We start from the raw sequence: 15,959 nt of genomic DNA, 5'->3' as shown, positions 1-15,959 counted from the left end.
GTTTACACAATCAAAAATTAAATGCTGTGCATTTTCTATCTCGGTTCTACATATTTTGCATTTGTTATTAACCCCTTTATTCAACTTACTAATTAACTGATTATTACTAAGTAGATTGTTTAGCAGTTTATAATTCAATGCTGCAATACTTTTATTTTTTAATTTTGTTGGAATATATTGATTTCCAAACTTCCTTATCTGAGATTTGGAAATCCCTACCAATTTTTCCTCGTGAAACTGGACTCTGAAATTTGAGCTTTACAAGCTTCGAATAAAAACATTTCGTTTTGTATTCTTCACCCTTCTGTTGCTTTTGAATAATTTGGTATTTTGTAAAGTTAACATTAAAGTGAACCTTGAAATATTAAAAAAAAATAAACTTAATATAGAAAAGAAAAAACGACGCCATACACAATATCCCCCCCCCTTTTTTTTTTTAAATCGTTTTGCATGGATATGCATGAATATGCGATGGGTTGACTTTTAATACAACAGATAAAGCAATAATACAAAGTAAAAAAATGCACGTCTAAAGTGTCATTTCACACGCTTGCGCTGGCTATCATCTAGTAAAACTAATATCAGTTTTTTGGTATTTATTCATTGTGTCCAGATTAAATACAATATGAGTCTGTGAATGATAACGAAATTCATTAAATAGGCAAAGTGTATTTTAGAATCATTTAGCAAAGATTGATGACATTTTCATTTTTGCAGTGAATTTAATCAATTGAGTTTTAGATCATAAAAAAAAAGAATAATCACAGTTGTTCAAGTGATACATGAACACAGTTCATTCAAAGAATTTCAAACTCTTGCAATTCTGTCTTCCTCAACAGCGTACAAGACGGGTTCATAAGTACAAGAATTTATATCAAATATTATAGTGCTTGCGGTACTTTCCCGCTGCAACACATTACAATCGAAGCCTGGATGTATGTGATCTGTGGACACGTCCTGCGATGATGTATATTTGTGACTAGGTCTTGAATCATCACAGGGACAGTCAATTTTTGTTGTCTCCTTCGTATCTAAGGAAACATGTCTTTGTTCTCCTAGTGATGAAATGGGTTGAGACGTTTTCCTGTTTGCTACATTTCGGTTTTTTAGTTGCCAGATAACAAGAGTGATAAAAGCTAAAACAAAGATAGAAGACAAGACAGAAACGACAACAGTAACTGCCATAGAACTTCTTTCGGCGGGGTATGGCGTCGTGGTTGGGTGTAAGTAGTCAGATTTCTGGGCTATATCTAAAATTTAAATAAATAAAACTTTTAGTACTAGTACGTATTTTTCTCACTCTGTTAACATCTATTTGTTATATATTAAACTCTTGTTTATTTTCTTTATATATATATATTAAGTAGATTCATGTAGTAGATTAGTTTTAATTATTATTTGTTTATCTATGTGTATATTTGGTTGCATACATGAAGAATTGTCACATCCGGTGATGAAATTGCAATCAGATTCAATACAATGACATTTTTTTTGACATTCTTTCCCATAGGTTGGATATCGACATCTGTATAGACATCCGTCACCAGAATACCCAGTTCTGCAACCAACTGAAAAAAATACATTACATATAAAAAAAAAGTTGAATTCATAAGACTCCTATGTACATTTTACTCTCTCTCTCTCTCTCTCTCTCTCTCTCTCTCTCTCTCTCTCTCTCTCTCTCTCTCTCTATATATATATATATATATCAATAACAAACTTATTTTAATACCTTGATACTGAGATTAAAATGTGATAAATTTGACTCCTCTAAAATTCATTTCAGTTTTATATATATAGGATCTCTCATGATTTGCGATTGTATATGATTTTTATCCAACGAGTTGTGTGTTTTCTATCCCCGAGCCTTGGCGAGGGGATAGAAAACACACAACGAGTTGGATAAAAATCATATACCATCGCAAATCATGAGAGATTCTTTTTATCACATGTTTTACGAAGTATTTTGTTAATCCCAACTTTTTCTGTAAAAATTGTGATTGTGAGCCGCACAACACATTATTTACAATACGTCAACAACTTTACGCATGGAAAAAAAGTTCCTTGAAGTATAAAAAACATAAATTCATTTTCGAACATTTTTTTATGAATTCATGACAAATAACTGAAACAACATTAAATGTTTAAAATTTATATCTCAACACCCCTCAACTGAATTAATTATTTACTTTTTCATTCTACGTCAATCAACCGTCTAAACCTACGTAATGATTAACTATGACGTCACGTGGCGTAAGAACACACAGTGGAATATCAAAAATTTATCCCATGAGTGATATCCACCGTATATTGGGATAAAGATGTGATAAATAAATATATTTCATTGCATGTGCACTAGTATACATATTAATGTCCCAAAGTCAATATTATCATTTAAAATTCAATTATCCATTCACATGTTTACAAAAAAATATCAATGATATATCACTTTGTGAACTGGTATAACTAAATTCTATTGACTATTTTATTAAACCACGATTACTGTTAGCCTTCAAACTTTGTTATCTCTTAAACTACGAAGCCCAGTACTTCTTTCACCAATAGCTTATTAACTATCGTGATCGTACAGTTAAAATTTCAACAATTAAAAGCAGTCCAAATCAAAGAATCTGCTCAGCCTCATTTCACATGGGTATATATAAGATTTTACTGATGATGGACAGTTCTGACTAGTTCGGCCCATTTACGACGATAATGAGTGAACATTTAGTGTTCAAAATTTAGACTAATATGTTATTTCTAAATAAAGTAACAAAACTGTCAAAACTGCCAATCAAAGAGTACGGATGCAGGATTTGAGTCTCCGAGTCCTGAGTCTTTGAGTTCCCCACCTAGGTATGAGGCATCACGTACTCATAATACGTTCATTCATACATGGCATAAAGGTTACAAAGGTTAAATAGCATTACAGGACTAACATGCAATATCAGGGCCTTTATTATGGACACAGGATGCCAAATATGACAATTTGTTGATAACTTGTTTATATATTTTCAGTTTGGATTTTACTGTGCCAGAATCAATTAACCTCATTTAGGACTTAGAGTATTTGGATGCAGGCTTTGTGTGTCCCGCCTTATTATGACGCATCGCTTGCGTGCAATATTAAAATACCATGTATAAAAATATACATGAGTGAATGGTTTAAAAGATTATAAAAATTATGCAATACATGACTCAATATAGACACAGACACAGAATCGCCAAATATGACACTTATTTATATACCCTCAATTTGTATATTATTATGCCCGTATTTGCAACTAAATATAATGCCATACACCGCAAACAATATTCTTATATTTTCCATACAGTGCCATTGCCAAATCTATTGTAGTTATCTATCTATTGTTGTTTTCGTTTTTGTTAGCATAATGTTTTTCAAACTTACTGCGCAAAATATAACACAGCCTTTAAATATGCAATGAGATGTTGAATATCTTGCCTTAAAATTAGGAAATACAAAATTTAAATACCGTCTGGTGAAAAACATCCCGTAGCGATGTCACAAAACTGTTCTGTACATTTACACTGCCCCTGACAATATTTTCCGTAGTTAGGATAGCGACATGGCTCTGAACAATTTTCGCCAACATATCCTGGTAAACAACCTGAATCCAACCAAAGTGAAAACAAAAATTCTTTTATTCTTGCACTTAACTAATTTTATATTAATTGTTTCAAAGGAAAAAAAAATCAAATATAATTCTTTAAACACAATTTTCCATACCATTCTTAATTTTTATAATCAAAATTTGCAACAGCGTACATTACTCATTCAATGTAACATTTTTTGTTTGACTGTAACATCCTGCCTGATTTTTTTAAGTAAGTGTATTATTTTTTGATTTAAAAAAAAACCTTACCTTTATTTCTCATATATTTTCCGTCCATAGAAATGAAGTTTTAGTTCAAATACAACGTCTCACTATAGGCATCATATTTGCATTGTCTAATTATGACAATCACAGTGATATTTGTTATGGCTGTGTATTAAACAAACAAAAAATGATATGCAAACAATTAATACATTGTACAAAAGAGAATACGGTATTAGGAAGCTTTACCTTTAAAATTGAAATAACAAAGATCTTGGGAGTAAACCTAAAGACTGTAAACATATTTTTTTTGTAAATTTTAAATTCAATTAAAAAAAGAAACATCAGAGTTTTCATAGGTAGGAATGATAATGTTGATATGAAGTAATGAATAGTATCTTCAGATGATTTTCATTGTCTAATATTTGACGAACATTGCACACATGTTTGCTATGATATTCTGTTTTATCTATCAACAATTTAGTTAATTGAGTAAAAATGCGATTATGGTACAGTCAACTCAAGCAGTTAACAACATACAAAATAGCATAACATAGCATTTAAATCTCATACCATAGTATTTGAATCTCATACTATATCATTAGATTCTCATTCGTCATAGCATTCAAAAGCAAAGCACAGCGATTTTAACTGATTTTTTAAAGACAAAAGTTTATATTGCGGAATAGCGGTAAACTTCTATTCCTCAATATTTTACTTCGAAATTTTTAAAAATCTCCAGTATGCCGCGGCCGTTTTGTTCAAATATCATACTGTATCATACCATAGTATTGACACATTCATTTTAATATCTCATAGCATTGCAAAATCTAATAGTAAATGATTAAAATTGCATCCCATGCACAAAAACTGTTTTAATATTTATATATGTGAATTAGAAAGCATCTGCCCATGTTTATGACGTCATAGATATAAACAATTGTTAGACAAAGATTTTTGTGAAAAAGCATTTTTTGTTACTTATGAGGATGTGCATTTTGTATAATACATGTAAAAGTGGAAGCCTATATTTAACTCTTTATCTTTTGAATTGAACATGTTTAAATTAAATATATTTCTAAACAGGAGAATTAGAATATTTATACTGAATTATTGAATCAGTGCAAACATTATTATTTGGGGCTTAAAGACATCAGTCGATATTTAACAATAAGGTATATACGATAAGCAAAAATACATGATACAACCTTACCTTTCGCATCAGGTATGCATGAATAGAAAATAAAAAAAAAGAATATGTCTAGTATCTATGTAAAAGAAATAGCTACATTGTACACGTTATGTGGGTGTTTTTTTCCTTTTTAGGAATGTAGAACCACGTATACATCCGTAAGAAATTAAAATAACTCAATTTGGCAATAACCCAAAAATTTGTTTTTAAAAATCATATGGTTCCCGAAAGACTACATTGTAATATATGTGTTCCTTTGTTTATTTTTACCTCTTAACACATTCTACTGCCACGTACTTGCATGCTATAATAAAAAAAACACGTTCTTCTGTACATACATGATCCTTCAAAACATTTTTAACTGCCTATTTGTAAAATCAAACCTGCTTGCCATTGAGTTTAACAGTAAGTTTTATTAGGAAACTGGCTAAAATATTTTCCTTTTGCAGAACAACTAAGTAGAGAAATACTTTTGCGATTTTTTGTCGCTGTGACGACTAACTACCGAGAACAACCGTTTGTGTTATCTTCCCTTTTAAAGAGCTAGATAGAAATATAAAAAAAAAACCAAAAGAACACCGATGTTCATCTTTTATTTGAAAAAAAAAATTTGAAAATTAAAGTCATCTCGGAATGTCACAGTCCAGTCAGTTGCCTGTCGGTGCAATTGTGTTTGCTAGACCCCCCCCCCCTCCGCGACTTAAGGCGTGCTCGTGCTTTGACACAAATATCTGCTGTAACTTTTTGTAGAATCTGACAACGCTGTGCATGTACCGATAGTACTAATCACATGAGATTATCTTCACTTTGTGTTTGACTTTTTATCAGTAAATAAATCTTACTCTGATAAGCGATGCATTATAAACGACTGAACAGGTTATTTGGCAAAGTTTAGATCGTAGACATTAATGTTCATCAAAATTTATTGGACTTCTAAGTAGAGCATTGGTTTTACCCCCAAATAATTGGCAGAAGCATTTTAATCGGAAGGGCTACTAACATATTTGTTTTTACTCTGATTTAAATATCAACCATTGTTTTCCAAGACATTTGTGTCATTTGTTCTTTGAGATATTCAGACATGATTGATTTGTAAGATGAATATAAATCCCAACATTTTATTTTTCTGTTTAAGAATTATGCTAATTTTACTTTTATATATGATTTGCTATAATACTTTGTCATTAGTTAGCTTAATAAATGCTTTCTTTAGTTCCTAAAGCATTATGTTGCGTATTATTTTATTTTGTCATACATAACATCATCCTATCAGTTATTCATAGATAAAACTTACAAGCAAATAAATGTCTGAGATGTATTCAAATAAATAAAGTTCATTCCAATTTTCATTCCCCTCCCCCAAATCACCAAGCACATGTATCTTAAATCACAATTACAATGTTTTGAGGACTAGCATCGAAGTTTTAAGTACAAGTTCGTACATAACAATAAATAGCTACATGGATTTCATTTTCCCGGCGCTTGGATGTTTATGAAATGTGCTTTGGTTAACTTTAATCAGAAAACTATCGCATTGTAAATCCTGAGGTTTGATCAGGGATCTTGAAAGTATTTCGTTGAATTTCAGTTCTTCAGATATACGAGTATCCAAAGGGTACTTGGGGTTTCTTGTAAAATTATTTGCAGCCCTGGAACATACAGATAATATTTCCGATTGATATTCGATTAAAAATTATTATTTCAGAGTTAAGACCATTTTAACCAATAGAATAACATAACATGCAATTTTAAGAATACCAGAATTTATTATTAAGTTTTTTTTTTATTTACAAAGTTGGTAAAGTAAAAGTACTTGATAACAAAAAGATGTAACATTTTAACGGAATAAAACTTCAGTATACTTTGGTCTTGTAAAATTCTCTTTGTTGCCTTTTAAGAACTAAATCCAAAAACGGAAATCACATTCGGCATTCATATTCTCAATATAGTTAGCTATAGGACGTGGTTTCCGTTTGTTATCAATGTATTTCAACATACTGCACAATCAGGAAGATTTTATATGTGAGAACTATATGGTATATCCCTGTCAGAGTGCTTAAATGTTTTATAAAATTGAATGACGAAATAAATGAATTTGTTAACAATAAAACAACAATAAATATGGAAATATACAGACATTTGTACACATTTACAGCAATTGTAAAATATCTCATACGTGTAAAATATCAAAGTAATTGTTGCGTTTCTAAAGACACTTTTCAGGCTAAGAAAATATGAAATGAATATCAGGTTACTTTTCATATCAGAAAATTTTAGGAAAAATTTTTAAAACTGTTTTACTGGTCTACTAGCTGCTGTTCTGACTATTTAAGCCTACAACAGCTACATTTATATCTTGTTTTGATGGAAACACTTGAGATGTAGGTCAATATTGTGATTTGTATGATTATAACATTCTTCCTCTTTGTGGCAATTTCAATTGAAATTTCAAATACCATCTAAATAGACGGAGCAGCTTCAATCGGCAGGACGGTTAGATAATTTCATTTAAGAAATCTATTCTGATGCAAATTAAAATTATAATATAGATATATATATATATATATATATATATATATATATATATATATATATATATATAGATATATATATATATATAGATATATATAGAGAATAAAACATACCTTTTTCCATATCACAGCCAGTAACAGCTTGAGACTCTAATATCAGCCCGAATGCCGAAGGCCTGAGGAATAATATTGGTCGAGGGCTGATACAGGCTGTGATATGGAAAAGGGGTATCTATTATTATATTCATTACATACTTAGTAATAAAAGTTTAAAAAAGGAGCAGCTTAAACAAAATGAATTAAATATCATTTGAAAGTAGTGTGTACATTTATTAAATATAAATATGAGATCTTATTATTGTTTTACTAAACATGTAGCTACAGAACCAGAATTTCCTCAGGTTTTCTGCCCCTAAACAGTTGCTATCATTTGTAGTTTTAAACTGCACTTTGAAATGTCAACTGTAGCAAATGTTTATTTTTCGTTTGTAAACATGCACAAATGCCGAAACGAAAGAAGATAAAGGAGTTCCGCAAGGGGTGTGATACGGATCCGTATCAGCCCTAGGGCTGATAACCTGTATTAGCCCCGGAGGCCGATACGAGTTTTGTGATGTCATCTGTATCACATATGCAAAAAACCTGTATATATATATATATATATATATATATATATATATATATATATATATATATATATATATATATATATATATATATATATAGTTAAATCCAAAAAAATATCACAGTGTCCGGTTTTATATAAAAAAAACTTATATATACCGTTGCAGTCCTTGAACATACAGATAATATTTCCGATGCATGGTTTTTTGTTACTCTGATTCATGATGTTCAGTATGACACTGTATAAATAGTGCCTGTTAGGGAGAGTAACTGTTGAAATTGACACCCTGAGAAAACCATTGTCAACCGACGTGAAGCAGATGTTGACAATGGGTTCGAGGGGTGTCAATTTCAACAGTTACCCTCCCAAACAGACACTATTTATTTTATTATACTGAATGTCTTAATTTCAAAGAGAATTTTACTGCTTTTATATAGAAATGAAGTGAATTCTACGACGAACCGTACGCGCAAGTGTGTTGCTAACGCTGAGGGTAATAGAACAGATTACCAACTGCGTCTAAACCAATCAGATTTCAGTATTTAACATGAAAATATAATAAAATAAAATAATACGCAACATAATGCTTTAGGAACTAAAGAAAGCATTTATCAAGCTAAGTATATATATATATATATACATGTATATATATATATATACCTATATATACACATATATATATATATATATATATATATATATATATATATATATATATATATATATATATATATATATATATATATACATATATATATATATATATATATATATATATATATATATATATATATATATATATATATATATATATATATATATATACCGTTTTGTAACCCTGCAACACATGGCATCTGTGTAATTAAAAAAAGATGTTAAGCTCATTAAAAATTTGAATATATCAATACTAGGAAATCTCAATGCTATGTAACTATCCTTACTGGCATCAGATCTAGAACAAGAGGCTGGCACCTTGGCTCCAATCAAATTACAGTGTGGTATTGTATATGTATATTAAATCGAGAAGTTCTGTGGAAGGTATTTGTATGAGTTTGTTTAGTTTGAAAATCTTATTACCGTATTTTTAGACTGTATGGGTGTTGTGTGCGTGAGCATTTGCTTACGTGCATGGATACACATTATGTATATATTTATAAATTATCTAACAAAATAAAAACAGATAATTGAATCAATGCAAAGAATATTAATTGCTTAATTGTGGAATTTCATGTATGTAGGGGGAGAAAATTATGGTCTAGTTCAGGAAACAGTTGAAACCGAAAATAAGAGACTATCGCGTAAACTAAGATTATGGATATGCAATTTCAGTTCTTTATTTATCGATATGAGAGTTATCGTTCTCCCCCCAGATTATATAGATGAAATAACAGGTGTTTTTTTTCATTCTCAATAAAACCTATTAATGTAGTATGATGATCGACAATAACATTTTTTTTTCCTTTGTCATTCTTGATAAGTAAGGCTGGTGGAGATCTCCATCGGCAAACTATAGAAATAACTGAGTCTAGCATCATTATTGAAGTAGTAAGTGTTTGTTGCTCCCAACGTCGTTGCTTTGTGCGATGTCTGTTGTTCTTGTACTGGTGACGATGGCTCTTGCTCGCTCTAGATTTATTTGGTCTTTTAAGTCACCAGATGACAAGCGAGATGATAGATGACATCAAGAATGAGGACTAGAGAAAAATTGAGACGATGATCGACTCACATTAAATGATTTTCAATGATTTGTTGCACCACTAGCTAAAAGGATTTGTCCAACTTCAAGGGGTCAATTAAACGATAATTTTAACTTTCAAATTTTACATAGAAATTATGAGTTTTTATTGAAAATTTAACAAGAATTCTAGCGATTCCGCTGTAGCTGTCAATTTTTGTATTATTCTGCATTAGAGCTAGATGTAGATTCAAATGGACCTGACGTATCATTAAAACCACGATGTCGGCAAAGTTAGGGTTGTATGGGTCGGGTCACCTGTCAATATAAAAGTGGATAATAGTACATTATGATTAAAATACTTCAGCGCTTTCAAATTTTCAAAGGCAAGATTTGACCAAGAAAATATGTTTCAATTATTTTTGGAAAGATGAAAGTTATGAAGCCCAAGCAGGATTCAAACTCAATATTTACAGCGTCGTAGTTTATGCTCTAATCCATTGCCCTAATTTTTGGGAAAGAAAAAGTTATGCTTGAATTTTTTGTTTATTTTGAAAAGAAGTACATAACAATATAAAGGCGTTCCATATCACCTAACTACGACAAAAATATGTCCACAGCAATAAACTCCAAAGAAATAAAACAACATGCTTATCGATATAGGTATAAAAAAATTAAACATTTTATTGTTCTTAGTTAAATTTCTTTTTCAATACATCTAAATTCTTTTAAATTTTGAATTTGTAAAGTCGAAAAAGCAGTAAACCAAAAAAGACAACCATTCAAAATGAAAAAGATATTAAGGAGATTACAAATACAGTATAACTTATATGAAGAAATAAAAATTCATAATAGTTTATATGTTAAAAAAACAATATAAAGGATGTAAAAGTTATAACACAACACGTTTGGGCTTTTATACGCTTCCAAACTCTAAATGAATAATGAATATCAAAACATTATATAATTTACATGTATTTATATTAATGAAGCATGACTACAGCATCTGTAAACTCGATGATAAATAAATTATTTTAACAAAAACAACAAACGATCTAGTTGTTAACTTATAGCATTAAACGAATACTTATTAATAAACTTTCTTTATATCAATTTAGTTTGTAATGGTCATTTCGCAAATAAAATATGTCTTAAGAGATAAAGTTACCTTCTCATGAAAAATATGCTGGTTGTTTGAAGTAAACATTAAAAAAAAACCCATTGTGAATAGTGAATAGGCCTATTTAAAGTGAAATATTTTGATATAATGGTCCATTGAGTGTGTGTTATAACTACTGAGACCTGTAAAAATAAATTCCATCAGAATGTTTGTCTTAAATCTGTTAAATTGCCAACGTTCTTCTCATTGGAATGAAGTTAATTAAAAGTAATGATGTTGTGGAATAGAAGTTTTCGATTTCATATTTTCTAACACGAAATCTGCAATGGTTCAGTTGTTAGATTTTTGCTTTTTTGAGATCGTCAACCTGAGCAAAGGCTTTTTTTAACATGTTGACGTTAAGAACTTCCTGAAAAAATATTCTTTCATCAAAAGACATTTTGCAATCTTCCACGAACTGATCTGGATCCCACGTCCAAGAACATCTAGGACAGGATAGGTCTGTACTTCCTTCCTTAAGCAGCTTGTTTCCTATCCAATAAAACAATGTGTCCGGATCTGCAAAATGCATAATATAAATATGTCAATTGATAAATACTTTTTTAAACAAATATCTTATATATGTTAAAAATGTCATATCCATATAAATGCAAAATATATACTCAGTCTGCTAAAAGTATATTGTAACTGCATAAGTAATATCTGAAACAATGATTAATGTGCGAATTACTATTGAACACTTTAGTTTTTGAACTTAAGTAAATATGCTTATAAAATACAACACAGGTCATTTGAAATCTGCGAAGAAAAAATTAAGATTTTTTAGATTAAAAATTAAGAAGAAAATTGATTACGATCTACTACACAACTTAACGAAGGTAAACTTTGTGTAAACAAAGCAATCGTAACTATAACAAGCAAAGTGTTGCATCTCGAATGTTTATTGATGAAATACTTATTTAGGATAAGATGAATAGGGTCAATTGCAATTATAAAGTGAAAAGTGCCATTTAAAGGCTAAACTTATTGGTGCAGTTAGTTTCAACAACATTTTGAAAATATAAATTGTCCAGATAAAAGTGCTAAATCACGACAATTAACATGCATATTGTATTTTTGCACTGATGAAATGTTTTTAAAAATTTATCGTAAAGTCGTCTTCTTTTTTAAATGCATTTTTCACACTAATAAAATACGCGGTTTTTTTTTTTTTACAATTTATCTTTGTAACAACCTAAATCATTTGAAAATATCAACTTGTCTAAACTAGATACATGTACACGCCTTTTCACTACATATTTTCACATAGCTGCTGAAATAAACTTGTATTTACTGAACGGTTAGAATTTTATTTTATTGTATGGATTTACTAACATCTATTAAAAGATCAACAGTATTTCCTTTAAATAACTGATTTAACATTAAAATCTCAACACAAAACAATATAGTGGGTTTTTAGGGGGAGGGGGGGGGGTTACGATGGAAACAACATTGAACGGTTCGGCTTTTCGGAAAGGAAATTGTGTTGATGTGATGACAAAGGTTACAACTGGCTGCATTTGGATATAACATTAATATACATGTATAAATAACGAAAAAGTGGATGGACTAATAATAAGAAATAAGCCTAGTCATTTAAAGCGGAGATTTGGTCGAGTAATAATGAAGTACACGAAAATTTCTGTTAATACCTCTGTGTCCTTTTACATAAACTTGATTTTTTTGGTAAAATGCTATTTTAATGAATTTCCTTTTGATCAACAAATATTCTTGCTTTAATTTTCAACTCAAAAACTTAAACATGTGCGTATAAACATGTACTTGATTTTAATTTTATACATTCTTACTCTGTAGAGATATTTAGCTGAAAAGAGACATGTCTCATCAAATACGTGTAAGTATCTTTGATGTACGAAATCAGAAAAAATATTTGATACCGATCGACTTTTCGCGCTTCAAAATTCATTCAGGGGCACTAATACTTGTAAACTAAGGACTAAATATGCAAAAAGAACGCCTGTTTTTTTCGTCAGTAATCAAAACACTTGTGAGTTTAGAATCAAATGTTTCAAATTCATGAATATGACTAGGCGAAGCATATCGTTTTCACAGCATACAGATAGACATTCTTTTCTCGAAAAGTGTATACATTTATAGATTTGGGAAGTAACCTTTAAAATATCCACAGCATATTTCGTCGTCGTCAATGTCCAAAGAATCATTATCTTCTTCATCTTCATCCTCGTCATCATCAACATCAACATAACTATCGTCATCATCAGTATTAGCATCAATATCACCATCTTCATTATTATCAGCATCATCAGCATCATCAGCATCATCGGCCTCGTCATTACGCACATTTGCATCATCAGTGTTTTTCATTCTGTTTTGGTTTGCAATCATTAGTTCAATGGGACATGGTAGAGTTTTTATATCAGTGTCATCATCACAAAGTTTGCCTTTTTCTCCAATGACGACAAACACGAACGCTCGAGGTATATTCAGCTCGCTGACAAGTTTATCTCGGAGATCACTTATGGTATTTATGCCCTACAGGAATAAACGCATTCCAAAATAAAAAAAAACTACATATTTACTATATATATATATATATATATATATATATATATATATATATATATATATATATATATATATATATATATATATATATATATATATAATTACATATCATAAAAAAGGTCATGACTTTAACTAAATCTCGATTTTAGGAAAAATGAACTAGTTTGATGTTAAAGTAATGTGCGTCTTAACAATTTATTTTTTAAAGGTATAAAAGTATCGAGCTCTGGCAGAAATAGAATGTTATGTTGTTCATTTTCACATCTAACTTAAGATATTAAGGTATATGTTAAATTACATATTATAAAAAAAGTCATGACTTTAACTCAATCTCAATTTTAAGAAAAAATGAACACGTTTGATGTAAAAGTATTGTGCATTTTAAGAATTTATTTTTAAGGATATAAAAGTAGCGAGCTCTGCCAGAAATAAAATGTTTTGTTTATTTTCACATCTAACTTCCAATTTTTCTTCTTTTTTTCAATCACCCATAAAAGTTAGTACTTTTTATGCCAATGATCATATATTGTTGTCGATCTGAACAGCCTATTCTTATTTATATGTGAAAGTTACCATAGTGTAATGAAATTATTCTGCTCAATAACAACCAGAATTAAGTCACTGAAAATCACCTTTTTCCAGTTAATATCAACTGTTCAGAATAATTTACCTCAACAATAACTAACAAGACGGGTGCGATTTGTTTGTCTCCCTTGGTGTAAAATTTAAAAAATTGCAAATTCCTTTCAACCGTAATGACGAGATTGAATTTAGTAGGCTTGAGTTACTTTTATAAAGAATATTTAACAATGTTTGCCTTTTATTGAGTTTTACACATTGAAGTATCTTGCAATCACTGTTGAAATCGGATTTTCTAGGAAGTCTACTTAGTTGGTCGTTTTACTTTTTGCGCACCTAAACTTCTTTTGTTTCAGAAACATATATTTCTGACTGGCTCACAAAAAGAATATATCCTATCGTTTGTTGTGTATAACCATTTGTTGAGACAGTTATGACAGTATTTACAAGAATAGACATTTATAGACCTTTTGAGCAGTTTTGTCTGTTTTTGACAGATTTTATAAAATTACCGCAGACACTATAACAAGGATCCATCTATCACCAACAGCTTGACTGAATAGATATTTTCATTTCCAATTAGATTCTACACATCGAAGTATCTTGCAATCACCGCGGACATCGGATTTTCGAAGGAGTCTGCTTCGATGTTCGTTTAAAATTCATTTGTTTCAGAAACTTATATATTTTTGACTGGTTCACAAAAAGAATATATGATTTCGAAAATTTTGATTCGGTCATGCCTACCTTAGCGGAAATCGATCCTTGTTTATCACCAGACAAAGTTTTATATTGCAACAGCTCATCTACTTCGAAATCTCTATAATTGATAAATAAAATTTCTTACAGAACGCAATATATGCACATATGCACATCCAACATATTTGCTGGAAATAGCTTAGATTGTAATTTTGTCTTATTCCAAAAATCGTTCATTACAATGGTTGAATTGTAATTCTATAGCAATTTTATGGTGGACTTCATCCTTGTAAGGTTTAATAATTGCATAACTGAGTGTTTAACGAGAAAAATGCCACCCTCTTGGGTATCTGAGTTTCATTCACTGACTCAATAGAAGTGTGGTATGAAACAGAATGGCAATTAGCAATATCGAATGCAAGATTGTTATATCAACCAATTTGGAAATTTAATGTTTGTAAATTATCAAAAGGACCATCATGGATATCAAAGATTAAGGTGATAATGATTGAAGATATATTATTAAATAAATAAAAGGTTAGTCTTTTTTCTTCTAAGCAGATACGAGTATATGTTGTTAGTGTGCGGTTATGCTTTATATATAGATTTAAACTATATGTTAAGATAAACATTTTAAAAATCAGGTAAACAAATATTGATGTAACAGTCCATCTTAACACGAAATACGGAAGCAGAACATTACAATTTTTTATTGAAATCATTTTTTTTTTTTTTTTACAAAATAATGTTTTTTAATTATTTAAAACTACTAAGCATAATGCATACCGACCTTATTTTAAAGATGTTGACTATTCACATTTTCGCGTATTAAATAACATGCTATAACAATGCTCTACAAGCAGGAAATTATTACATGTACTACAGTATTTACAAAATATATAACCTTTCCTGTTTTATCTCATTTTTTTCCATGATAGTTTCCTTGTTTTCTGAAGTAGAGGAAATCAAAAGTTAAATAATTATCCTGTTTCAGCAATCATTATTTGTAATTACAATAGTCCGTATATTCCTTATTTTACGAGAGTACGTGTACTTAATTCCGCAATTCGACAGTTTGCATCAAATTGAAAGAATATGAAATCGCAAACGCCA

At 29.9% G+C, this 15,959-nt stretch overlaps 2 protein-coding genes across 3 annotated transcripts in view; both read right to left on the bottom strand.

The window, feature by feature from the left end:
- Positions 1–5,202, bottom strand: LOC128185791 (protein draper-like). Of its 2 annotated transcripts, XM_052855454.1 has the most exons (5): positions 5,053–5,202; positions 3,888–4,007; positions 3,498–3,632; positions 1,431–1,568; positions 1–1,250 (listed from the first exon to the last, which is right to left on the bottom strand). In XM_052855454.1, the coding sequence occupies exons 2-5, from the start codon at positions 3,913–3,915 to the stop codon at positions 808–810; spliced, it is 744 nt and encodes a 247-aa protein (XP_052711414.1). In that variant the 5' UTR covers positions 3,916–4,007; positions 5,053–5,202; the 3' UTR covers positions 1–807. The 2 variants fall into 2 exon arrangements, with proteins under 2 accessions (XP_052711414.1, XP_052711413.1); XM_052855453.1 differs by lacking the exon at positions 5,053–5,202 and having other exon boundaries at positions 3,888–4,578.
- Positions 5,203–10,449: 5,247 nt separating this feature from the next.
- Positions 10,450–15,959, bottom strand: part of LOC128184683 (uncharacterized) — a 14,454-nt gene continuing 8,944 nt past the window's right edge. The window contains exons 8-11 of the mRNA XM_052854252.1: positions 15,751–15,796; positions 14,895–14,967; positions 13,154–13,535; positions 10,450–11,540 (exon numbers count right to left, since the gene is read on the bottom strand). Coding sequence (XP_052710212.1) covers positions 11,320–11,540; positions 13,154–13,535; positions 14,895–14,967; positions 15,751–15,796 — 722 coding nt within the window. The 3' untranslated portion in view covers positions 10,450–11,319. The remainder of the gene's footprint in view (positions 11,541–13,153; positions 13,536–14,894; positions 14,968–15,750; positions 15,797–15,959) is intronic.

Source organism: Crassostrea angulata, chromosome 5, assembly GCF_025612915.1.
Source record: "Crassostrea angulata isolate pt1a10 chromosome 5, ASM2561291v2, whole genome shotgun sequence".
Classification (NCBI taxonomy): Eukaryota; Metazoa; Mollusca; class Bivalvia; order Ostreida; family Ostreidae; genus Magallana; species Magallana angulata.
Note: the sequence above shows the minus strand (reverse complement) of the source record. Positions and strands in the feature narration are given on the sequence as shown.

Excerpts from the sequence above, each read along its gene's own strand:
- LOC128185791 (XM_052855454.1), bottom strand. The coding sequence starts at position 3,915 with ATGGACGGAAAATATATGAGAAATAAAG. Across the intron at positions 1,569-3,497 it reads GGGATGTTTTTCACCAGACG|TTGGTTGCAGAACTGGGTAT; the intron begins GTATTTAAATTT and ends TATTTTTTTCAG. Across the intron at positions 1,251-1,430 it reads CGGATGTGACAATTCTTCAT|ATATAGCCCAGAAATCTGAC; the intron begins GTATGCAACCAA and ends TTTAAATTTTAG.